General features: G+C 48.3%; 1 protein-coding gene across 5 annotated transcripts in view; it reads left to right on the top strand.

The window, feature by feature from the left end:
- Nucleotides 1-26,540, top strand: part of EML1 (EMAP like 1) — a 177,638-nt gene that overhangs the window by 30,500 nt on the left and 120,598 nt on the right. The window contains exon 1 of one of the 5 annotated variants that reach the window (XM_066344749.1): nt 5,878-5,917. The exons of 2 other annotated variants lie outside the window; for them this stretch is intronic. Coding sequence is in view for 2 of the 3 variants with exons in the window: in XM_066344747.1 (XP_066200844.1) it covers nt 20,955-21,021 (67 nt within the window). In the remaining variant the exon portion in view is untranslated. Of the gene's footprint in view, nt 1-5,877; nt 5,918-20,839; nt 21,022-26,540 lie in introns of those variants that run through there. 2 more of the 5 variants (XM_066344747.1, XM_066344750.1) reach the window with 2 other exon arrangements.

Genomic DNA, 26,540 nt, shown 5'->3' with positions numbered 1-26,540 from the left:
CAAGAATTATATAGCTGTGCCACGGGCTGAGCACAAGGACTGGCACATAATGGGAGTGAATAAACACGAATCCCTTCTCTTCCTTTTGGCAATTTCCATTGGTGTTAAAATGACCTGCCTTGCCCACTTGATGGTGAATTTTGTAGGGCCTATAATTCAGTCCTCTGCGTTTGCTCTAGAAGAGTAGTTTTCAAACCGTTTTTGGAAATGTGTCACAATAAAAAATACATTTTACATTATAAACCATATGAATACGAGTAGGTCAAGATGTGTTGGGATTCTCTCTGTCATTACTGACTTGTTGTTGTGGTTTAATATATAAATTGCTGAGAGAAGAGTCTGATTGTGGGATTGTCTGTCTCTCCCCTGATGAAATGACCCTGTAATCATTATGAAGTACCTATCTTTAGCTCTAGTAGATAGTCTTTGTTCTGAAGTCCATTTTATCTGATATTTTAATATATTCACTCAAACTCTGTCATACTCACTGTGTCCATGTTTACATCCTTTTTTGCCTTATTTTCAATCCATACTTGTCTTTATATTTAAAGTGGGGATTTGTGAACAACATACAGTTGTATCTTACTTTTTTTATTTTATTTTTTTTGGTAAGTTCTGCCTTCTAACTAGAGTATTTCTTTAGCCTGTTAACATTTAATGTAAATATAACTTCACTGAATATGGGTCTATCATTTAGTATTTATTTTCTGCTGTGGCCTTGTTTTTAGTTTCTCTCTTCACCTTTCCTGCCCCTTTTCTGGGGGAGGGTTCTGATTTATTTTACCAGTTGACTTTTCAGCTATACCTCTTTGCATTGCCCCTTTAAGAGCTGCTCTAGGAATTATAATCTTCATCGTCATTTTTAACTTTTCTCAAAGTTAATGTTACACTACTTTACATAAAATGTAGGAACTTTGCAACCATGTAGGCCCATTTATCCTCATTCCCAACATCCTCAACCGACAAGACAGTGTTACAATTCTTGCTTTAAACAGTCACAGGTAATTTTTTAAGTAAGAGGAGAAAAATGGTCCTTTGTATTTCTAAAAACATTTGCTATTTCTGATGCTCTTCGTTCATTCATGAAGGACCTGAGTTTCTCTCCAGCATCATTTCCCTTGAGACTGAAGAACTTCCTTTAGCATTTCCTTCTTTCTTTCTTTGTTCTTTTTTTTTTTTTTTTTTTCAGGGACAGAGAGAGAGAGTCAGAGAGAGGGATAGATAGGGACAGACAGACAGGAACGGAGAGAGATGAGAAGCATCAATCATCAGTTTTTCGTTGCGACACCTTAGTTGTTCATTGATTGCTTTCTTATATGTGCTTTGACCGCGGGCCTTCAGCAGACCGAGTAACCCCTTGCTCGAGCCAGCGACCTTGGGTCCAAGCTGGTGAGTTTTTTGCTCAAGCCAGATGAGCCCACGATCAAGCTGGCGACCTCGGGGTCTCGAACCTGGGTCCTCCGCATCCCAGTCCAATGCTCCGTCCACTGCGCCACCACCCAGGCAGGCTCCTTTAGCATTTCTTTTCTTTCTTTTTTTTTTTTTTCATTTTTCCGAAGCTGGAAACGGGGAGGCAGTCAGACAGACTCCCGCATGCACCCGACCGGGATCCACCCGGCATGCCCACCAGGGGCGATGCTCTGCCCATCTGGAGCATCACTCTGTTGCAACCAGAGCCATTCTAGCACCTGAGGCAGAGGCCATGGAGCCATCCCCAGCGCCCGGGCCATCTTTGCTTCAATGGAGCCTCGGCTGCCGGAGGGGAAGAGAGAGACAGAGAGGAAGGAGAGGGGGAGGGGTGGAGAAGCAAATGGGCGCCTCTCCTGTGTGCCCTGGCAGGGAATTGAACCTGGGACTCCTGCACGCCAGGCCGACGCTCTACCACTGAGCCAACAGACCAGGGCCTAGCATTTCTTATAGTGCAGGTTTGCTGGTGATGAGTTCCCAATATTTCTTTTATTTTAGAAATGTCTTTATTTCATCTCCATTCTTGAGAGATAACGTCTATATCTTTAGAGATATAGATGTCTGAGTTTACAATATTTTTTTATTTGAATACTTTAAAGATGTTGTTACACTATATTCCGACCTCCCTGGTTTCTGATGAGATGTCCAGTCATTCAAATCACTGACCGCCTGTATGTAATAATGTATGACTTTTCTCTGTCTGTTTTTAAGATGTATTTTTTTGTCTTTATCTTTGGTTTTCAGCAGCTTGACTATGATGTGCTTACGGCATAGTTTTCTCCATTTATCTCATTCAGATTTTGCTGAGCTTCTTGGAACTATAATTTATGTTTTTTCTCTAAATGCGGAAAGTTTTCAGCTCGAGTTTCTTTAAATGCTTTTCCTGCCTGCCCCATTTTCTCTTTTCTGGCACTTTTGGGCTTCTGATGTTGCTCTACATGTCCCCAAGGCTCTGTTAATTCTATTCCATCTTCTCTCTCTCTCTCTTTTTCAACTCCGAAGATTTTTATTCATCTCTCTTCAAGTTTACTGATTTTTTCCCCTGTCATTTCCATTCTCATTCCGAGTTCATCTAGTGGATTTTTTTTTGTTTTAGATAATGTGGTTTTCAGCTCTGTATTTTTCATTTGTCATTTTTAAGTGCATAAAACTCAGTGGTTTGTAGTATGTTCACAAAGCTGTGCAATAATCACCACTATATAATTTTAAAACATGTCATTACTCCCAGAAGAAATCCAATACCCATTAGTAATGGTTCTCCATTTCCCCTTCTTCCCAGCCCCTGGCCACTACTGATCTACTTTTTTGTCTTTATAGATAGTTTCCTACTCTGGAAATTTCCTATTAATGGAATCATACAATATGTGGTGTTCTGTGACTGACTTCTTTCACTTAGCATAATGTTTTAAAGGTCCGTGCATGTGGCAGCGCTTCATTCTTTTTTATGACTGAATAATATTCCATCATATGAATACATTATATTTTGTTTACTCATTCAACAGTTGATGGACATTTGGATTGTTTCTACTTTGGGGTTATTATGAATAATGCTGCTGTTTGATTCATTTTTATATTTCATGTTTCTCAAGTGAGAGAGATGTCCTATCCTTTATTTGGACATCTCTTTCTTTATCTCACTGAGTACTACTGTTATAATAGCTACTTTAAAGTTCTTACTGAATAATTCTGGGTCATCTTAGGGTCAGAATCTGCTGATCGACTTTTGTCTTGAGAACCGGTTGCATTTTCTTCACTCTTCACATGTGAAGTACTTTTGGATTTTATCTTGGACATTGTGAATGTACTGCTGTGGAAATTGGATTCTGCAATATATATATTTTTTAAGTGAGAGGAGAGGAGATAGTGAGATAGACTCTTGCATGCACCCCAACCAGATCCACCTGGCAACCCCTGTCTGAGGCCAATGCTCAAACCAACCGAGCTATTTTTAGCACCTGAGGCTGACCGGCTCAGACCAACCAGCTATCCTCAGCCCAGGGCCTGACACTCAAACCAATCAAGCCACAGACTGTGGGAGAGGAAGGAGAGAAGGGGGAGAGGGATGGGAGGAGAAACAGATGGTTGCTTCTCCTACATGCCCTGACGGGAAATCGAACCCAGGATGTCCATATGCCAGACCGATGCCCTATCCACTGAGCAAAACTGCCAATGCTGCAATATTGTTTTAAAGAGTGTGGATGTTTTGATTTCAGTAGGCAATTCTCTTGATTAGACTGAAACGTCAGTATTTGACACTTGTGTACAAAACGTCGGGGTCCTCCTTCCTTGGCTCTCTTCTCTGTGAGGCTTCTCTCACTCTGCAGCTATCCTGCTTGACCAAGGCTCCTTCCCCTGGCTCCTCATCACGAGGGACAGGAGATCTCTTACTGCAATTGAGCCACCTTGTGCCCCGACCACAAATGTGGCTGCCCTTAGGGCCAGCTATCAAAACGGGAAACTTGCCCTTTGTGGTTTGATTCTTCTAGGTTTTGATGTTGGAGAGAGAGAAAGGGGGAGGAGCAGGAAGCTCCCAAACCCACCTGCTTCTGCTCATTCCCTAACGCCCTCAGCATGTTGTTTTTGTTATTTTGTCTGCAGTTTGTTGCTGTTGCTTGCTGGAGGCTTGATTTGCGAAGAATTTGCTCCTCCATACAGAAAAGGAATTTATATAATAAACATATTTGAATATATATATATTTGAAACAAAAACAAAATATGTATATTTGAAACAAAAGTATTTATGAATGAATACAGTATATACCACATCTCGACATATGTAGCCTGATGTTTTGGGCTCTGCTCCACAATATTTCATTTATTTCTATTCTTATTGATTTCAGAGAAAGAAAGAAAAACACTGGTTTGTTGTTTCACTCATCTATGCGTTCACTGGTTGATTCTTGTACGGGCCTTGACCGGGGATCGAACTGGCAACCTTGGCGTCTGGGGACGAGGCTCTAACCATCTGAGCTAACTAGCCGGGGCCCTCCATGTTTCCTCTTTAAGATGCTGGTCTCAGTCTCCTGCTCAATTGACTTCATGACCCATTAGTAGGTCACAGCCCACAGTTTGACCCATGGTGCCCTAACAGCTGGTGGACAAGGAGCAGGTGCTCCGTTTGCGAGTGTGTGCAGACAATCAAGGCAGGAACTCCCCCCGCCCCCACCGCCAGAGGTTGAGAAGGCTTTGGGCCTTGAACTAACCGGAAGCAGGGTGGTCACAGTGCTGACCCCACAGATGGGGTGCACATCTGTGTCCCCTCCCCCACACCATCCCCCTGGGGCCTATAGTGAACAGAGCCCAAGTGAGAGTCCTCCAGAGTGCAGGCCTCGCTGCAGAAAGTGTTTCACATGGTTACATACATGTCCCTGAGCCCCCAGGGTTGCTACATAAGGCTGCCAAATTTTTATTTTTATTTTATTTATTTATTTTTCTTTAAGGCACACTCTTAGGTAAGAGGTGCTTTTTTTTTTTAATTCATTTTAGAGAGGAGAGGGAGAGACAGAGAGAGAGAGAGGAGAGACAGAGAGAGAGAAGGGGGGAGGAGCTGGAAGCATCAACTCCCATATGTGCCTTGACCAGGCAAGCCCAGGGTTTCGAACCGGCGACCTCAGCATTTCCAGGTCGACGCTTTATCCACTGCGCCACCACAGGTCAGGCCAAATTTTTATTTTGCTGAATAAAGACATTTAAAAATAATGATCATTGACTCTGGCCACTGTTTCATAAAAGAAAGGCTATTAAAAATGTCAGATGGACAATCTTAGAGTCCGGCAGAATCCTAAAAGTACATTCATTTTGTGCCATCACAAACGCAGTCCACAGTTTTCTCGCCATCCCTTGGACAGGTGTTGGGAGCCTCCAGTCACGCCCACCGGGAGGCCAGGGCTTGGAAGACATGGGGAGGTCCCAGAATCCACCACCCTCTGAGGTCAGGCCCAGAGACTAGGGTTGGACGTTTGTCCAGGGTCACACATCTGGGAGAGAAAACATGTTTTCCAGTTTCCCACAGGTCATTCTCCACCGAAATTCCAAGTCACGTGGACTACAAAGACGGGGACGCCTGTCCCCAGATCCAGGCTCCGCTCCGCAGCCTCCCCTGGCCTCTGAGCTCATTTCGCTTGCTGCCCTACTTGCCACCACCCAGCTGCGGTCTTGCGGCAGAGAGGAGCGTGGACGGGCAGGGATCCAGCCAGCCGAGTGGGCGCTGCTCCCCGCCTCGCAGGAGCGCTGGAGCCGGAGGCCCATTAGTGCTGGCGTAATGGAGGCTTCCTTTTCTCTTGGCAATCACTGGCCCATCTTGCTAAATGACCACAAGACAAGTCAGACGCAGGCACCCTGCTCGTAAGGCTGATCTCAGTCTCCTCATCTCTCCTTGGAGGAGGGGCGGCTGGCTGCGGGCACAGGGAGGACCCAGCCTGGTGTCTTTCTTCTGCCCAATGGACACTGGGTGAGCATCCCCCCCCCAAGGCCGTCCTGCGGCGGGGCTGGGGAACTGGGTCATGGGGGGGCCTCTGACCCGCACTGGGGGGTTAGCCCTTTGTAGGGCTAAGGGGGAGGTCAGCGGGAGGGGTGAAGCCAAGTCCCAAGCGAAGAACAGGAGGCTTGGAGGAGAGAGGGTGGGCTTCTAGGGCCAAGCGGGGGGGACGTCCCCTGGCTCTCAGAGTGACTCTGCTCACCAGAGACAGCCGTTCAGGGGTGGCCTGGTAACCTCTGCACTAACACACTTCCACGCTCTTCACCATGGTGTTCTCTGGCCTCTTTGGGGCCTGGCAGGGCCTGGGGTCAACTGGTACACCCAGGCTTGGCCATGGCAATTGTTAGAAGATTCAAATATTTTTGTAGTGCTTAGTATGTCTGTAATGTTGCCCCACCCCCAATCCTACCTGGAGGGCACCCTTTTTTCCTCTTGGGGGACCCCCCCAGGGCTTCCTGCTGTGCACTCCAGGGGGCCTCCAGGCCCCCTGCTCCAGCCCTGGACATTAGATTGTGGCATGTTTTTCACGGCTCCTTGGGAGCCTAGTGTGCAATAGGTGTTCGGCTGCGGGCGTGGAGCCTGGTTTGCAGCTGTGGTTACGTGCGTGCCCTGCGTGTCTCTGGGGGAGACCTGTGGAGGCCAGCCGTGCTCGGGGGTGACCTGCCAGCCCAGGGATAAGCAGTCATCTCGCTGTGTTCACGGGGGACCCCGGATTGGGGAGAAGCTGCCGGGAGGAAGGGTTGGAAGAGGGGGTGCATTGCCAGCATCCCCTGAATGGGAAAGAAAGTTGAGAGCGAATATTTTAATTGCAAATCCCACTGACAGCTTGACTTGAAGGGAAAAGACGAGCTAAATTTAACCCAGTTAGTTAAAGAGCCAAAAATGCAATTTTACTAATTAGCTTAAAATGGAAACTAGTCCAGTGATCATAAGGAGCTATTTTGGTTGCAAAATAAAAAATAAAATAAAAAAGAAAAGAAAAGAAAAACAAAAAGAGAAAGAAAATGGCTGTTCCTCTCTTCCCATGGACACACACACTTTACTTTTTAATTCTGTTACATAGTTAGAAATGCAGCTCGCTGGCACAGGGCCCAAGACACAGGCAGTGTCACAGCTTTCTTGAAAAGCTACAAGAGTCTGTGTCTCCACATCACATCTATCTTCTCATGACAGAGCATCAGAGAGAGCTAGTCTCTGTCGTCAGGGAGGGCAGAGCCCAGCGGGCGGACAGGGCCGGGTCTCGGAGGACTGGAGTTCACCTGGGCAGAGGAAGGGGAAGGCCAGCTGGCAGAGCGGGAGCAGAGAGTCCTCGGAGGAGGTGACGTCTGAGAGGAACCAGGGTGGGTGGGTTGTAGTTTGCTTAATGTATTTTTGTGCCAATTTGAAAGGCATGCCTAAGTCACAGGGATAACTTGTACGCCTCTTCTATGGCCCACACAACGGCAGGATGGAGACAGCAACGAGGACTTTGCATAAAATTTTGTAGCTTCGCCCAGGATGGTATAAATAGTGACAGCACGGGAGGTAACATTTGGGAGACAGCATTTTCACTGCAAATTTCCATGATACAGTGAACGTGTGTACTCTTCCAACGAAAGCACGCGGTTTCTCCAGAGGGCTGCCTTCTGGGGACGTTTTCCTGCTGCTCTTCTGTGGTGCCGTAGAACGGCTAGCAGGCAAAAATAAACTCTTAGCAGGTAACACAGCTGCTTGCACGTTAAGTGTAGAGAAGAAGCTCTCTTCGGTGCCCCTATCGATGAAACTGAAGGGAGACAATGATCTCTGTTACAAACGTCAAGTCCTCTGGCACTCGTTAGCGCAGAATCCTGATGACGTGTGTGTGGCTGACATTGTATGACCCCCTGTATTTGATAGGGTGAGTTTTGAATCACTACATGACATTATTAAGAATGCACATCATAATGTACTTAAGGACCACATCTCAGTGTGTGGTGCACACATGAATTCTAATTTGTTGTCATTAGTAATACTGGTCATGAATGAATTGCCCTCTTCTTAAATGTCAGTGTGTCACCCTAAATTTGGGCTCAAACTACTTTTCCTGCGGCCATATTTACTTCTCACCAGAGTGGCCAATATAGGATGTATACACATTGATATAATATGGGGGCATTTTCTTCTTCTTGAAAGATTTACCATAAGAACCCCTTTGAGTCATGAGCTGAAGCCACCCATTATTATCTCAAGACTTCATTTGAGAAGCCCTGGCCGGATAGCTTGGTCGGTTAGAACGTTGTCCCAATACACAAATGTTGTCGGTTCGATCCCCAGTCAGGAGCACCATGCAGGAATAGGTCGATGTTTCTGTGTCTCCTTCTCTCTCTTTCTCCCTTTTTCTCTCGCTATCAATAAATTTAAAAAAAATTTTAATGTTTATTTAAAGGTGTAGAATTTAGAGTCCTTTGGGAAATCCATCTCCTAGGCAAAACAAGGTAAAAAGGCACATAAATCTTTATCCTCCTTGAAGTCTCTTCTCTCTCTCTCTTTTTCTAATTGGAAGGAAAGCACACTTTAGCGACAGGAACTGAGGCTCCCCCTCCACCTGGCACAGGACCTGACCTTCAGAAGCAGGCTCACAGCAAATGCCTGCAGAATAAATGCACGCACACAGGAGTGAATGGCTGAGCCAGCTAAAGAGCGCAAAACAAACTGAAAATCAAAAAGTTGGCTTAAAATACATATGATTTTAAATTTGATTTAAATGTATTGTTTTAGAAAATAAGATAGTTCTAGAAGGATTAATACCAAAAACATTGGTTACCTTCCCTCACTTCCTGTGCCAGCCCCACACCCCCACTTCCCGGAAGCTGCCACCACGTCCAGGGTTTCACCCATTCCTTTTGTTACTCCTTTGTCTCTCCTGAAATAGAATGGATATGCCGGTACTTCCTGGTTTCCCAGGTTCGGGGATTTGTTTTCTGTTAACTTCCCACCGCAGAAGATGAAGGCTTAGTTGTCCTTCACCTCACTCACGACACACCCACACATGTATACCTCCCGCCTTTCCAATCTAGTCAGGTCATAATTTTTTTTTTTTTGATCGTCATGTTTATATTGTTATGACTATAAGTGTTATTCATGGTTAAGCCACACAGTATGTGATGGAATTTTCTTTCTTCTACAGTTTGTTGTTTTCTTGGAGCAGGTAACGGGCCTCTGTTTTCTGTGTATCTATTACTAAGTCATCCCCAAGTACTCTGGCTAACGTGTGAATCTCCTCTTAATAGTTGCTACTTTTATCTTCTACACGGGCTTTGTCCAGAGTTCCCGTCCTCGGCCTGTAGCCTGGCTGCCAACTTTCACCATTGTTACTGTTTATTGCAAAATGGGTATCTTGGGAATCTCTCGTCTCCTTTTCCTGGGGATTCCTCTCACCTCTCTCCTGAGTTGGATTTCTCGTTTGCTGGATCCCATGTCTTTTTCTTTCCCTGCAACTCCCTTGTTTTGGTGAAGCGCATCCTGCACTAGTCTTCTGAGAAAGCGTTCAAGCAGGAGCTAAGCTGCTGAGACCCTGCATGACTGAAAGTATCTTTAGTCTATTCACACACCTGAATTGTTGGCCTGTGATTATTGGTAGACATGAAGTTTCCCTCAAAAATTTACTTTCTGCATTTCTTATTGTCATCTAGCTCCTCTCTTGAGGCCCATAAATCTAATGCCATTCTGATTATTTTTTTTATTATTTATTTACTTACCTATTTACTTATTTCTTTTTAGATAGAGGAGAGAGAGAGAGAAAGAGGAAAGGTGGGGGAAGTGGGAAGCATCAACTCGTAGTACATAGTTGCTTTCCATATATGTCTTGACCTGGCAAGCCCAGGGATTTGAACCGGCGACGAGCTCAGCGTTCCAGGTCCACGCTTTATCCACTGTGCCACCACAGTCAGGCACCATTCTAATTCTCCCTCCTTTGTCTCAGAGCTGTTGTTTCTCTTTGGAAGCTTTTTGAAAAATGTTTTCCTTATCTCCAGTGTTTTAAAGTGTCCGAGGGACATACATTTTTGTGTATCTCTTTCTTTCTGCACTGTGCTAAGTTCTTAGCAGGCCCTTTTAATCTAGAAATGCATGTCCCTTTGCTCTGGGAATTTTTCTTGGGTTTTTTATTGGATGGTTTGCCTCCCCTCATCCACTTCCTTTAGCTTTCTGGAATTCCCATTATTCAGACACTGAGCTTCCCAATGTGATTACTACATTTTTTTCTCCTATATTCTATATTGCTTTGTCTTTCTGTGCTCTTGTTCTGGAGGGTTTCCTTAACTCCTTTATAGAGTCTTCTTTGGAGACTTTATTTCTACTGTCATATTTTTAATTTCCAAAAACCCCTTCTTATCATCTAACTTCAGCCTCTTGTCTTTGTTCTGTGGCCGCAGTAACTTTGAGGGTGTCCATGATAGTTTTCTTTCTTTCTGTTCTCTGTTAACTCATATTCCTCCTCCCTCCTGTTATTTTATTCTTCCCCAAATGTTCAGAGATACTTGGCTCTTCATTCAGATTTTAGAGCGGCACATTCAACAACCTCCCGGAAGCTCTGAGGCCGCAGAGGAGACTCGTTGGCACAAGGACGTCCCTGGGATTCCTGAGCTTCCGCACCTCCAGTCTTTCCCTAAGAGTCTGTCATGTTCCCTAGAAAGGGGTCTTGTCTGCAGAGAGACGCTGGCGGCCAGGACGCCAGGGCTGCAGGTGGGAAGGGGGGCAGGGTGAGGTGTCCTCATGCGGCGCTAGGCTGTCCTTTGTCCTTCGCGCGGGATGCTCCCTCTAGTATCCATTTGTGCAGAGGACCCCTCAGTCCACCTGCTTCAGAGATTAAACCTGGAGATCGGAAAAGGGTCCACCTGCTTCTCTATTAGTGACCTCGGGCCACCAGAACAGAATGCCACACACTGGGGGCTGAGTCACCTGAACTTTTTGTTTCTCCGTTCTGGAGGCCGGAAGTCCAAGGTCAGGATGGCAGTATGGTGACTCCTGGTGAGGGCTCTGTTCCCGGCTGGCTGATGGCCACCTACTTGCTGCATCCTCGGGCGGCAGAGAGAGGGAGAGAGGCTGGACTGGGGCCAATTCTTGGACAGTGACTCCCCCTGTGAGTTGCTGTGTGCCTGGTCCCTCCTGTGGATGTCAGTGTGTTCTGGTGTGTTTGCCCCTCTCCTGGACCATGAAACCCTCAGGCAGCGGGCTGGGGCTTTATTCCCTCTGTGTCCCCTGTTCCCAGCACAAAGAGGGCACTCAGTGTATGCAAATGACTGGAGACCCCAGCACTGTCTGTGACACAGAACACAGTGAAGAAGCTCTGACTGGGGAGTGGGGCCGCGTCGCACCAGTGACCTCCGATCAGAAGACCCTAAATCTTTGCGTTACACAGTGGGAGGACCAGAGTCTGGACTCCACGGGCAAACCTGTGAGCAAGGGTTCCCGGAAGCTTTGTTAACTGCAAATAAGCAGTGTGTGTCTCAGGTCTGTCTGGTGCCTCCCCACCACCCCCATCACGGGCACACCTCACAGGCAGGTCTTATCCTTGACTCTCCTGATCAATATTCAGATTTCTGGCAACTCTTCTCTATGTCTTACAACTCTGATGCTGTGAGGCAGCTTAGGGCGGCGTTTTCAAAATACCTGTGTGACTCGCGATAACTTTTTTCAGTGTTAAACGTGTAGAGGTTCTAGGTCTTCCTATATTCGCTAGGATGACCAGCTGACTGGTCACCCAAACCAGAATACTTCAGCATCAAAGGGGGCTGCTAAGGACCGCCCAGGACGCCGCGTGCACGGGGCCACCTCGGCACAGGGATGAGCAGTCGACCTAATATTAGCGTGTTTGCTCTGTGGTTGGTGGTAAAGCCAAAAGTGGCCAGAAAACCTCACGGGCAACACAGTGGAGCAAATGGACAAAACCTTCTGAAAATGACATCGTTCAGTGAAGAGTCTGGAACGGAAATGTTGTTTGCGTTCTAACGGGGTCCCTGCCTTATTGTGTGAACCGGAGACAGTTAAAATTTGAGTTTCCTACATCGGAACAACATTTTAAAGAGAGAATACCAACTGAATATTATTGCTCTTAATTTTTCACTTTAGACACTTCAAAATACATCAGTTCTTTGGACGGAAGCAAATCACTAAGGACACTTTTCAGTGAATAACTTACGGGGAGGGGGAGCCACAGGCTTCTTAGATAATAAGGATTTTTGACACCTGTTTGGACCGTTCACAGGTTAACTGTGGAAGGCTCTGGAGTTCACGATTCTACAGTGTGGACAGTTTGGTAATGAGGCCACGCAGTAGGAGAACCCCGATAAGGCTGTGCCCTTCATTGAGTGTTTCTTGTCTAACGCTTCTTCTAACCTACCCCAGCCCACCCAGTACATGTGGCACACAGGCAGGGAGCTAGGGGCATCAGGCTTGGTGTGATGAGCTGCAGACCCCCCACGCACCCCTAAGGACAAGGCTCCCAGTGAGGGGCAAGGCCGGGGAGAGCCCTGTGAAGACTCCATGTGGGCGGCTGCGGGAGGATGAATGAACACACAGTCAAGTGCGGAGCCCTGCCCCTAACGTGCCCCCATGGTGTTGAAAGTCTAGTTTCTACAGAGCTTCCCAGGGCAGGTTGGTTAGCACAGATGAAAGGTGCTTGTGGCCGTTAGCGACCGGAGGGGGCAGAGTCACTGGCAGGAGAGAGAGCAGGGAGCATTCGAGCTGAGCTCAGACTGAGGGTGCTTCTGTAGGGGACCACACAGGCACAGCCCCAGGGACAGACTGTTGTGGGGTGGGGGTGGGGGGTTGGGGAATGAAAAGTAGCGTGGATTGATGTGGGCTCAGAAATGGGGGCCGTGAGAGTTCTGAACTTCTGTCTACATGTTTAGGACTTTACTCTGCAAGCTTCTTTCTCTCCAATAAGAAGAATCATTTTAAAACTGGAGTTGGGCCCTGGCTGGTTGGCTCAGTGGTAGAGCGTTGGCCTGGCGTGCAGGAGTCCCGGGTTCGATTCCTGGCCAGGGCACACAGGAGAAGCGCCCATCTGCTTCTCCACCCCTCCCCCTCTCCTTCCTCTCTGTCTCTCTCTTCCCCTCCCAAGCCGAGGCTCCATTGGAGCAAAGTTGGCCCGGGCGCTGAGGATGACTCTGTGGCCTCTGCCTCAGGCGCTAGAGTGGCTCTGGTTGCAACAGAGCAACGTCCCCTGGTGGGCTGAGCATCGCCCCCTGGTGGGCGTGCCGGGTGGATCCCGGTCGGGCGCATGCGGGAGTCTGTCTGACTGCCTCCCCGTTTCCAACTTCAGAAAAATAAAAAAATTACAAAAACAAACAAACAAAAAACCGGAGTTGAAGGACCGGCCCTTCTGAGAAACTGTCAAGAGCCCAAGACAGCGAGAGCCGGCTGTGGGAGGGGGGCTGCTTGGTTACCGCTGGTGCCGCTGGTTCCTGCTGGTTACCACGAATCCACTCTCGAGGCCTTAGTAGAACATCTCGGATTTTGCCAGCTAGGGGTCGCAGAAAACAAGGAAGGTGGTGGTGGGGTGTCATCATTTTCCAAAACAGCAGAAAAAAAAAGTTGGATTCTGGAAAATATAGATGATAGATGATACGTTTGATGTTAATATTGGTTCTGAGCAAAAATGTTAACAGATCTCTGAGGAAGGAAGGCTGGTTGCCAAGAGCCAAAGCAACATTGGTCTCTTTCCGAGGGGCGCACAGAGCGCTGGCAAAACTCCCACACAAAACCCCATGGGTGACACAGAGAAAAATAGGTAATTGGGGCGATTTCATATTTAGTTGGACAAACACATTCAGAGGATTGACCAGTAGATCAATGGGGCTGCCGCTGGTGAGGCGTCTCCAAGGTGGTGCCCAGAGCCCCCCCCCCCCCCAGCCCCGCACTGCTAATGTGTGTGTCGATTGTGAGATGAAGAAGACGTTCAAGGGTTTGTTAGGGCGCGCTGGCTGCCGTCAAAGGCTGCTGTGTTAGATGCCAGGCTTCAGAGTTTAAAAGATTTTGATTGACTAAAAGGATGGATGGAAACCAACAAAATGACATTTAACAGGAGTAAAGATAAATCCTGTCTTTAGATTAAAAAAAAAAAAATCAATTAGCTCAGTACAGGTTGGAGAAGACCCAACAGCAGTTCGTTTGCAAAGACGGATGGGTTTATAATTGACGGGAAGTTCAAGAGGAACCAACAGTATGTATCCTGGCTGCTCAAAAAAAAAAAAAAAAAAAAAAATCAATACAAATCTCAGTTGCAGTGAAAGAAACATAATATCCAAGTTATTAAAGGAAAATGCCAGGCAGATCAGTCCTGTGAAGTTATTGTATTCTGTTCTGGGTACCAGGATTCACTAGCAAAGAGCCCCGTTGAGTGGGGTGGGCGTCTGTGTAGATGAGGGGGTCGAGAAACTGTCACATGATAGATGAGGAGACAGAGGACTTTACCTCGAAGAAGGTGGGGGCTCTCTAGGCATTTGGAAGCCCGTTCTGTGTAACGAGCAACTGATTTTGCCTAGCGGGTTTGTGTATTTATTCCTTCCTTCATTCATCATTTACTCAGTGCTAACTACTTTCAACATTGTGTCAGGCATGATGGGCATTAGAGGCATCTAATCTCCTGGGAGAGACCCCCCCCCCCAGTTCCTACAAGGCGAGAGGGACTGACACAAGGTTGACACAAGGGGTACAGGAGGGCACCAGCAGATGTGGGAGCTCAGCAGACGGCATTGCTCATGACTGCAGAGGCCGCCACGTTTGTGAAGATGACAGGCAGCTTCCAGGCAGGCAGGCAGGGAAAGCCGGCTCTCAGGACTGGCCGCAGGCGGCGGCCCAGGGCATGCGGGCGCGTGGCGTGTCGGGCGTCGCGAGGAGGAGTTTCTGATAGCGTGGCGTGGCAGGAGCATGTCAGACGCCAAAGACAGCATTTGTGGCAGGAGCACGGACTTGAAGTCTGAGCCAAGGTGTTTGCTCTTAATGAGGTAGTCACAGAGAATGAAATGACCTCATTAAGCCCTCCTTGGGCAAGTTCACCCTGGAGTGATCTCTCAGAGCTATGGGAACCAGGACTCAATCTGTCAGTCAACATTTCCGAACAGACAAAAGCCTGCCCTGCGCTGGAGGAAGATCAAGTCGGCCAGCCGAAAGGAGGGTCCAGGAAGGATGCTTTGGGAAAGGCATTTGGGGATAAAAATTACCAACCATCTTTTTAACAATTCAAGCGCCTCCACTGTGCACTGGCATGCGTGACCGTTTGTCAGGGATGCTGGCGAGAAGCACAGCTGGACGGGCCGGCGGGCGGAGACTGCAGAACTGGACGTTCCCTGTCGGCGCTGAGACTCCGTGATCGCCTCTCAGGTTATAGCGTAACAATCTGATCATGAGAAAGTACGTGGTACCTTTTCATCTCGGTAGCGAATGGTGCCCTGAATCTGTGACATAAGCAAACTGATTGTATAAGTTTGCCGGGGCCGCTGAACAGAGGACCACAAAGTGGGAGCCTCCCACAACGGAAGTGGATTGTCCCGCCGTTCCAGAGGCTGGACAGCCAAAATCCAGGTGTCGGCAGGAACAGTTCCTTCTGAGGGCCGTGAAGAAAACACCCTGTCCAGGCCTCTCTCCGTGGCTTGCAGATGGCTGTCTTCTCCCTGTGTCTTCCCAGGTCTTCCCTGCGTGTCTGTGTCCTAAATTCCCCTTCTTCTATGGACACTCGCCATATTGGATTAGGGCCCACCGTAATGACCTCATTTTAACTTGATCACTTGTGTAAAAGCCCCATCTTCAAATCACATTATTTATTTATTTATTATTATTATTATTATTATTATTATTATCATTTTGTATTTTTTCTGAAGCTGGAAACGGGGAGAGACAGTCAGACAGACTCCCACATGCGCCCGACCGGGATCCGCCCGGCACGCCCACCAGGGGCGATGCTCTGCGCCTCCGTGGCATCGCTCTGCCGCGACCAGAGCCACTCTAGCGCCTGGGGCAGAGGCCAAAGAGCCATCCCCAGCGCCCAGGCCATCTTTGCTCCAATGGAGCCTTGGCTGCGGGAGGGGAAGAGAGAGACAGAGAGGAAGGAGGCGGGGGGGTGGAGAAGCAAATGGGCGCTTCTCCTATGTGCCCTGGCCGGTAATCGAACACGGGTCCCCCGCACGCCAGGCCGACGCTCTACCGCTGAGCCAACCGGCCAGGGCCCACATTATTTTTTTTTAATGTTTATTTTATTGATTTTAGAGAGAGCAGGAGAGAAACAGGAACATCTGTTCCTGTATGTGCCCCGACCGGGGATCGACTCTGTAGCCTGTGCACTTCGGGACAGTGCTCTAACCAGCCGAGCTATCCGGCCAGGGCTCCAAAGCACGATCGGAGGTACTAGGGGTCTACATATGAATCTGTGTTTGTGTATGGGGTGGGGGACATGATTTAACCCAGAATAGTAACTGAAGGACAGCTTCCGTCTGCTTTTAGAGCACAATCAGAGCCCCGTGTGAGGCAGGCAGCTCTCTCTGTTGCCCTGAAATCTCCTGGGTCCCTCAGATAAACTGGCTTTGCCTGTGGCTTCGGTGCTGTCTGGGGCTCCTCCTTTCCCTGCTCAGCCCAACTCGGACGCTCCCAGGTCCCCTGAATCCCTCTCTCGCCTCACCGCACCCAGTACAAGCTGTAATGATACGTGTATGTGTACGACTAGTATGTGTGTTTCCTAGATCTTGTGACCCATGGGGAGAAATGCACTAAATATCCCAGCTCAGCACACGTGCTGACATTTTGAGTACAGACCAATCCTTCAAGCAAAAGACTTGTTCTTTCTTTGTTCAGTGCATGCTGACATTTCCCATAATATGTCTTCTTTTTTTTTTTCTGATGGTAAAATATAGGTAGCATAAAAGTTGCCATTTCAAACCGTTTTTGAAGCGTAAGGCTCAGCGGCATCAAGTATGTTTACATTGTTGTACCATCGTCACCACCACCGCCACCTGATGAACTTTTTCAACATTCCAAATGGAAACTTTGTCTCCAGTAACTCCTCTCGCCCATCCCGCACAGCCACCATTCTACTTTCTGTCTCTGTGAATTTCACTACTCTAGGGACCTCACTGAAGTCGAATCCTACAGTATTTGTCATTATGTGATTGGCTTATTTCCTTCAGCACAATGTCCTCAAGGCCCATCCACCTTGTAAAGTGTGTCAATTTCCTTCCCTCCTACGGATGGAGTGATTTTGCTTACGCCTGCATCCATCCATGGGCACTTGGGTTGCTCCTACATTTTGGCTCCTGTGAATCATGCTGCTATAAGCATGGTGCACAAAGATATCTCTGAGACCCTGTTTTTAATTACTTTGGGGATATACCCAGAGTAAAATTTTCTATTTCCTTTTTGTCAAGTGCTGATGTGACTCTTTAAATCAGCTTCCCAGCCACCTGCTGCGCATCCCAGCCCCAAGCTCGCTGCCTGGTACTGGGCGACTGTTTGCGGAGGAATGTTGAATTAAACAATAGATGATGGTGTTTCTGGGTAATTTTATTACTTCTTGATGAATAAAGGCTATAGGACTCCCATTTTCCTTTCTCTCTCTCTCTCTCTCTTTTTTTATGTGTTGCACAAATGTGCTATTAATGCACTGAACGCTATGGTTATATTGTCCCGTAGAGCACACATCACTTACTACAATGACAACATTCTTTGGGCTCAGGCCATAAATTATGTCAAAATGATGTGGAATAATAGTCTGTTAAAATGTTTGGGCACAAAGTCAGTCTCACATTATTAATAAAGTGTTCAGAGATTTTTCTTGAACTTTCTCTGTAGATCTTTTTTTTGAATGCTGTGTAGATTATACCTAATTGACTTAACATGTATATCCTTATAATTATACTAAATTTTGCTTTTTTTTAAAAAAAAAGCACACTTTTACTATTGTGGGAAAAAATAGTTTAATATTCTAGGTTAAGAGTGTAATATAACAATCAATGTTTATCATCGAAGACAAGTGGACTGAGTTCTTGTTATTTGTAATTTTGTTCTAGTGGAAGGAAAGTCTTCTAAGAAAATCCCAGCTCAATTTTTCTCCTATCCTGCTTCTGAACTTTCTTTATTCTCTAACTTTATTTTAGTTGGGGGCCCCCAAATGTCATCCGTTTAAGATTATAAATCAACAATACTAACATGCTTAAAGAGAACCACCTTTTCATCATTTATTCATAGCTCTTTCCTTTCAAGTTCAAGGTGCCATACTTCAGCTTTTTATATCAATTATCCGATGGATCCTGATGCATAAAACCGCCAGGTAGAGTAGAGAGAGGGTAAAAATGGACTCGAAGGGGGTAAGAGGAAGGAGAGAACAGAGAAGGGCCAAGGGCAAATGTGCACCTGAGTAAAGTTTAGCCTTTCAAAAGCCCCTTCTCCATGGCACCCGTCTCTTGCCCTAGAGATGCAGAGGGTCCATCAGTACTTTGGGGGAGGGGCTTCTGTGAACCTCCGGCACCCTGACCCTCTATGTTCCGCCCCATTTCCTCCCCCTGCCGAAGTTCTTGAACATCCACATGCATGGGATCTCCTTCCGCAGCCCTGCTCCTGTCATCCCTGCTCCCCAAGAGGCTCCAGGTCACCGGTAAGCCCTCTGCCAGCACGCAGGAGGGCCTCCTCCCAGCCTGGTCCTCCTGGCTGCTCTGTGACAGGCCCACCTCTTTGCAGCTTTCTGTGCTCTTAGCCTAATGAGATGATGCCCTAGGCTGATTTTCACGCCCCTTGGTGCCTGCCTTCAGAATCTCCTCCTCCCTGTCCAAGGCTCTGCCCAGCTCCTGCGTGACCTTCAGTTCTCCCCCTTGGGCGGTTCATTCGCCACCTCTTTGCCAACAGCTCCCAAGTCCCAATTCTTTCATTGGTGAGCTGGTCTTACATCTCCAGTGGCCACACAGCACTTTTTTTTCAAGAGAGGGGTGGGAAGGAAGAGAGATGAGAAGCATCAACTCGTAGTTGTGGCACTTTAGTTGTTCATTGATTGCTTTCTCATATGTGCTTTGACTGGGGGGCTACAGCAAACTGAGTGACCCCTTGCTCAAGCCAGCGACCTTGAGCTTCAAGTCAGCGACCTTGGTCTTCAAGCCAGTGGATGACCTTTGGGCTCAAGCCAGCAGCCATGAGATCATGTGGGTGATTCCACGCTCAAGCGGGCAACCCCACACAGGGCATTCATTGCTAATGGGAGGTTTGCTGTTCCCTCTCGGCCTTTCTGACTCTCCAGCTGTAGGGTTCTCTGGCCCGTCCCTCAGTCTCTTTCTGACTGTCCATGTCCCAGGGCCCCATTTCCAGAGTGACGAGACACTCTGGGCTGCTCCAGCCCCGGGCTCTGGCCCTGGCCCTGCGGTCCAGTTCGCACTCAGACGCGTCCCCCTAACAGTGCTGGGATCAGCCAGTTACCGGACTGCAAACCTCCCGTCTCCTTCCATTTCCTGCCAGGTCTTCTACCTGACCCTTTTCTCTCTGTCCACTCTTATTTCTTACCATCTGCAATACAAGCTGTCCAGGAATGTCAAATCAGCACGGTGGCCTGTCAGCAGGCCCTGCTCCACGATCACTAACATTGTCCTTCCCACTTGCAGCCCCTACAGGTACCTTTCTCTTTAACAATCCCTGTGTCTTCTGTGCTTGGGATTGATGTGACAGGGATAAGGGCTTCCACCCTTATTGATGCTTCCACCACTCCCCCTGCCTTCAGCACCTATTGCCAGGCGTGGCCAACCCTAACTCAAAACATGCCACTGGCAGCGACAGAGCCCAGGGCCTGCCCCTGCCTTCTGCTCAGGAAAACACAGGCCTCTCTCCATCTCTGAAGGCCAGCGACGACCACAGATTTTCCTCGAGTAACTTATCACTCCGTCTCCGTTTCGCCTAAATGTGTTCAACCTACACGAGTCAACAGCTACAACTTGAAACCACCCAGATTTTGTTATGCAGCCAGAAGAGCCTCCCACCCGCGGACTCTTCTTGACTTCAGGCCATGGGTAGTGAAACTCCCACGGTCCGCCTCATCTGTGCACGTGTAGACTAGAAAAGTTACAAACCCGCGGAACCGTGCGTGTCTCCTACTGTGTGTGGTGTTGTGTCCTAACTCTTTCTGAGATAGAACAAATCCTGATTTCCTTGGGTCTTGTAACAACTTAACTATAGTGTAATGTAACAAGTCTGCACCGCGGGGTCTGTAATGTAACAAGTCAGAGGGGGAAGCGAACAGATGTTTTAATTCCTGCAAATGCCCAGATTTTCTGCTTTTTGAAGTGGGAAGCCGCATCTTTTCCCCTCAGGAGCGCAGGTTCAAGCGGAGTCCCGAGCCCCGCGGTCCTTCCCCCTGGAGGCGAGTCCTGCTGCGCGGAAGGCCGTGGGGACAGCGGGGGCCCGCCTCGCAGGACCTGGCCGAAAGCGGAGCTGCTCTGAGGTGGAAAGGCAGCTGAACTGGGCTCGCACGTTTCCATGTTTGGAGCTGGAGCCGCCAGCGGGCTCGGGGACAGCGCCTCCGGGGAGCGCGGGCTTTGGCGTCCGCAGAAGGGGTCGCCCGGGCCAGGAGGGAGTGTAAGGTCCGCGGTAGAGCTCCCCGCCCCCTCCCGCGTCGCCGCCGCCCTCCCGGCTCGCCTTTGTCCCGGTGCCCCCACGCCTCGCCCTCCCAGAGGAGGCGGGCCCGGCCGCGGCGCTCCCACAGCACCCGGCCCCCGGGCCGCGCGCCCTCCCTCTGCGGGACCCCCGGACCTCGACTCCGCCCCGGGCCCCGCCCGCCCCGGCCCCGCCCGGCCACGTCCCCGCCGCGGGCGCCCCCTGGCGGGCGGTACCGGCGCCGGCTCGCGCGGCGGCGGCGGCGGCGGCGGCGGCGGCAGCGGGCCCGGGGTTGCCCTGGTAACCGGCAGCGGCCGCCACAGCAGGGCCGGCCCCAGCGCCAGCGCCGGCCGCGGCTGGGTGGCTCAGTGTGGGGGTGAGCGGCGGCGGCGCGGCCGGGCCGGAGGAGCGGGCGCTGCCCGGCGGCCTCAGCATGGAGGACGGCTTCTCGAGCTACAGCAGCCTGTACGACACGTCCTCGCTGCTCCAGTTCTGCAACGGTGAGCGGCGGCGGCGGCGGCCGGGAGGGCGGGGGCCGCGGCGGCGGCGGGAGGGCGGAGGCGCGAGGCCGGGCGGCCGGGGAGGCCGCGCAAAGTTGCGGCGGAGGGGCGCGCGGTTCCCGCCGCCGGGGCGCATTGTGCTGGGCCGCGGGCCCCGCGCCGCGCTCGCCGCGCTCGCCGCCCCCGCCCCCCGCGCCACCGCCCGGCTCCGGCTCCGGCTCCGGCCAGTGCGCGCGGGGCTGGCTGGCCCGGCGCCTCCCGCAGGAGCGCACCGGCCCGGCAGCGCGTAGGGAGGCCCCGGCTCCCGGGGGCTCCGGGACGTGTTGCGTTTGGCTTCCAAACTCGCATCTGTTTGGAGAGGTCTGGATGGAGAACTCGGCAAACAAATCACTTAATCACCCAACACTCCTAGGAGGGTGCACGCAGTTATTTGTTTCGGATGGACCCTCAGAAACCGTTCAGTTCCACTTTGGTGAAATCATCCCAGTTGAATACAATCTAAATGGACAGGCAAAGCGGACCTGCCTTAAAAGTGTTTCCACTTACTTTGCTTGCTGGGTGATAGGTTTTTAAAAAAATTTTTTTTAATTAAATTCTTTTAACAGGAAGGAAACATTAATAGCTACCAATATGGCATCTTTAAAAAATATAAAATCCTACGTGCCTGAAAGATTTTAGTCTCACTAGCAAGGTTGAAGAAGCTTTTCACAGCACACTGCATATTTTATCGGAACATGATGTGTGATAATTCATGTACAAAAATTAACAAAACAATTTTTTATATCTTGGATTTATTGCTTTATCAGAGAGCCCCCAGAAGTTTGTAAAGGAAAAAAAATGTATTTTTTCGAATTTGCCTATAGTGCAGTTGAAATGATTTGGAATACTAGATGCTTTGACAACGCAGGCTATTTATTTTGCAATTGTAACTGTGACTTAGGGGAACTTTTCTAGCTCTTCAGCACCTGTTTGCAAATAGGAGGTATCAGGGGCAGCAATAAAGATTCCGGAGTGTGTGGGTTCATCCTCTGTAACGATATTTTAATCTCTGCTGAAATGTATCACCTTTTGGTAGAAGAGGATATATTGTGATAGTTTTGGTAACATAATTTTCATGTTAATCACAGGTAGACCTTCCTCTACTAAGTAATGCCCTCTTCAGTGGAACGGAAGTTTTGACTCTCTTTAAATTGAACACGAGTTCCCCAGAGCAGAATCCCTGCGTTTTTGATCCTCAGAAGGTGGTATAAGGCAGCTAGAGATTATTTGGTACTCTGCTGGCCACTGCAATCCCTTACAGTTTAGTCATGGGGGCGGTTCTACTCTCCAGTAGGTTGAATAGATTTCTCAATTAAATTTTGAATACTTTCCTTAATTGACTTGCAGTCAGTCATTTGAGTTACTGGGGTTCTTTTTGTTTTGTTTTATTTTTGTATTTTTCTGAAGCTGGAAACAGGAAGAGACAGTCAGACAGACTCCCGCATGCGCCCCACCGGGATCCACCCGGCACGCCCACCAAGGGCGACGCTCTGCCCACCAGGGGGCGATGCTCTGCCCCTCTGGGGCTTCGCTCTGCCTCGACCAGAGCCACTCTAGCGCCTGGGGCAGAGGCCAAGGAGCCATCCCCAGCGCCCGGGCCATCTTTGCTCCAATGGAGTCTTGGCTGCGGGAGGGGAAGAAAGAGACAGAGAGGAAGGGGGGGGGGATGGAGAAGCAAATGGGCGCCTCTCCTATGTGCCCTCTCCGGGAATTGAACCCGGGTCCTGCACACGCCAGGCCGACGCTCTACTGCTGAGCCAACCGGCCAGGGCCGAGTTACTGGTTTTTGATGTCAGCAATAGTACCACCTCCTACTTGTTTGTGATAGAATGCCTTCTGTGTTAGTTGTGCAAGGCGTGTGGCTGAAAAATTACATTAAATGATTTCCAGGCATAGAGGCTTTTTAAAAATTAATATATGGTCATTTATGTTTTTAGTTTGGTTCAGGTTATGAAATGAGCCTAGATTGTTTTATCCGAGCAGTTGTTTGGGAGGCCTGCTCATATTGTTTCTAAACAGAAGTTCAGTCATAAAGTTGACCTAAACATCTATTCATGAATTTTTTGGTTTTCTGCCCTTCCTTGTTAATTGCTAGTTTAGAGGTATTGGTAATGATATTTTAATGGTAATAATGTCCAAAAGGAAGTAAAAACCAGCTCTTACCCATTGTATGTAACAGTTTCACGAAAAATCACTCTAAAGTAACTAGAAGCAAACAATAAGGTCACTTCAAAACACAATTGAGTGAATCAGGACTGTTGAATTACTTTTCTCCAAAAATTCTTACTACTTACTATTTTTTGGTGACCTTATGAATACAGTTGAAAGCAAGAGTAATCTGTGAGGCAGAAATGAATGCTCACTGATGACGTCTGCAGCAACAGATGTTTCTATGTGAAATTATTCCTTTTAAGAGGCTTCCGTTAAGTGACAATGTAAATAAATACAATTCAGTTAATTGCTATGGTGATTCAGTGAAAGCAGTGGGTCACCGAAACACCCTTTCACCAAGAACTAAATTTAACATTTGGATATTTTATTAGCTACATTGAAACTTATTTTTTTTAAATTGGAGGTTTACATGACAATGGCAAGAGTACAACAGCATAATATCCGAACTCATGAATTTTCATCTGTTGCGTACAGCTCCATGTTTTTGATAGCAACAGGAAATAAAAAGGCACAGTTATGTATCAGCTTCAGAAAATACAGCCCATACTTATTATTCAAGTGACAGTCACATGTAACATACTAAAGATAGAAGATAGTATCTAAATGAGAAGGAAGGAAGAAAAAATTTTGTTCTAATGAATGAAATTTCTAGCTTCATCCTGTGCTTTTTATTTTCTCCCTACTTCTACTTAATTTGTAAGTGACACTTCCAGCCTCAGGAAAGACTAGCCATTCTCATCTTTAGATGCTGCCTCTCTCTCTTAAGTAGAAAATCTGTGCACCGTTTTTCCTTCAGTGTTTAGGACTCTGTAAAGTGAGCTAGACGTCACGAACTTCCTTTATTGCTAAGAAACACGGCAGTGGTTGGAAAGTGGACGAACGCTATCACTGGCCAGCCCGTTTACGACTTGGGAAAGAACCATCCTTGATTCTACCGTTTCTTCGAAGCCTCCCTTTGAGGGAGGTCGTGTCACCATCCTCTTTTACATGCAAGGAAACTGAAGCTTGAAGCTCGAGAAGTTTTGCAACTTTATAAGGGCCACACCACTGCTGAGGCTTGGATACCAGTCTGAATCTTGTTTGCTTTGTATTGTTTTAACAACAGCTTTATTGAGATTCTGCGTGCCATAAAATTTCACCCATTTCAAGTGTACAGTGAAGTGGCTTTTAGTGTATATGTTCACAGCATTGTGCAGGCATCGCTGCTATCTCATTTCAGAACGTTTTTATCACCCCAAGAGGACATTCTGATACCTAGTAGCAATTGCTTTCATTCCCCCATCACCTTAGGCCCGGACGACCACAAATCTGCTTTCTGTCTCTAATTTAAATTCTGGATGATGACTGTAAATGGAACCCCATAATAATTGGCCTTCTCTGTCTGACGTCTTGTACCCCGCATGGTGTTTCAAGGTCCCTCCACGGTAGCGTGTATCAGCGCTCTATTCCTTCTCACGGCCGAATAGTGTTCCCTCAAGTGGATGCACCACATTTTGTTTGGCCTTCGCCAGTTGAATGGATGGATATTCGGGGTGGCTCCACTCCTTGACTATCGTGGATAATTCTGCTGTTAACAGTCAGGGGCAGGTTTTGGCGTGGACAGGTGTGTAATTGCTGGGTCATAGTGTAACTCTGGGCTTAACATTTATGAGGAACTGATCTGGATTTTAATTTTTTTTTTAATTTTTATTTTTTTACAGAGACAGAGAGAGAGTCAGAGAGAGGGATAGACAGGGACAGACAGACAGGAATGGAGAGATGAGAAGTATCAATCATTAGTTTTTTGTTCCGCATTGCGACACCTTAGTTGTTCATTGATTGCTTTCTCATATGTGCCTTGACCGTGGGCCTTCAGCAGACCAAGCAACCCCTTGCTGGAGCCGGCGACCCTGGGTCCAAGCTGGTGAGCTTTTTGCTCAAACCAGATGAGCCCACGCTCAAACTGGCGACCTCGGGGTCTCGAACCTGGGTCCTCCGCATCCCAGTTTGACGATCTATCCACTGTGCCACCGCCTGGTCAGGCTGATCTGGATTTTATGAAGTCTACACACCAGCTCTTTTGATGACACCTGGCTGGGCCTGGATGAAAGAGGGAGGGTAGTGGGTAGGAAGAACAAAACGTTGCCACTGCATTTCTGTGTCGCTTTTCAGTACTTTCCCCAGTCACCGCTCTCCATGGGGTCTGTCTTGCCTTAGGTTATGAAACTCAGCATTTGAAGGGGCCTAACAGGTACTCTCATCTCCTGGTTTACTTTCTTAAGCCTTTGGCTGTTTCTTCAGTGTACAGCGGGTCCTCAAACTTTTTACACAGGGGGCTAGTTCACTGTCCCTCAGACCGTTGGAGGGCCGGACTATAAAAAAACTATGAACAGATCCCTGTGCACACTGCACATATCTTATTTTAAAGTAAAAAAACAAAACAGGAACAAATACAATATTTAAAATAAAGAACAGGTAAATTTAAATCAACAAACTGACCAGTATTTCAATGGGAACTATGGGCCTCCTTTTGGCTAATGAGATGGTCAGTGTCTGGTTCCATATTTGTCAATGCTAGCCGTAACAAGTGATATGATGCACTTCCGGAGCCGTGACGTGTACGTCCCGCATCGCTGCGCTTTGTGGCGCCACCACATACAGCACACAGGATGCATCCTGTGCTCTCTCACTGACCACCCATGAAAGAGGTGCCCCTTCCAGAAGTGCGGCGGGGGCCAGATAAATGGCCTCAGGGGGCCGCGTGTGGCCCGCGGGCCGTAGTTTGGGGACCCCTGGTGTACAGCTTACCCAGGAGGCCAAATGTGAGGCAGATAAGCACGGCGCTGCTCTATCTGAAGAGGGAAGAGACAGCACTCTGGGCTCCCCTCCTTCACTGATTCAGTCCACCCATCCCTCCAGGGCTTGACCTCTGTTTGGGGTGGGGCAGATGCTCCCAAGGGTATTCAGCCCGTGCTTGAGCAGTCCCACGGGCCTGGAAGCTCACTCTTCCTCCATGCAGTCCATTCTTCCTGTAGACAGTTCAGACTGTCAGTTTCCTAAAAGGAGTCAAAATTTGGTCCAAGTCCTATCCCGGGGGTCCATAGGAAATAGGTTTAATTTCTTTTCCATATATGAGATCATCACATGTTTGAAGACAGTCATGACAGCTCTTTCTCAAGTTCTTCTACCTAAACATTACCATTCAAAAGGAAAAAATCCTCTTAAGATACAGTCATCCTGGTTTGCCATAGCTATTTCCTTTTGTCTGTAGTCCTTTTAAAACTTGACACAACTGAATGTGGTATGCCACGCATGGTTTTTTAAACAGA

This window comes from Saccopteryx leptura, chromosome 6 (assembly GCF_036850995.1).
Source record: "Saccopteryx leptura isolate mSacLep1 chromosome 6, mSacLep1_pri_phased_curated, whole genome shotgun sequence".
In the NCBI taxonomy this organism is placed as follows: Eukaryota; Metazoa; Chordata; class Mammalia; order Chiroptera; family Emballonuridae; genus Saccopteryx; species Saccopteryx leptura.
Note: the sequence above shows the minus strand (reverse complement) of the source record. Positions and strands in the feature narration are given on the sequence as shown.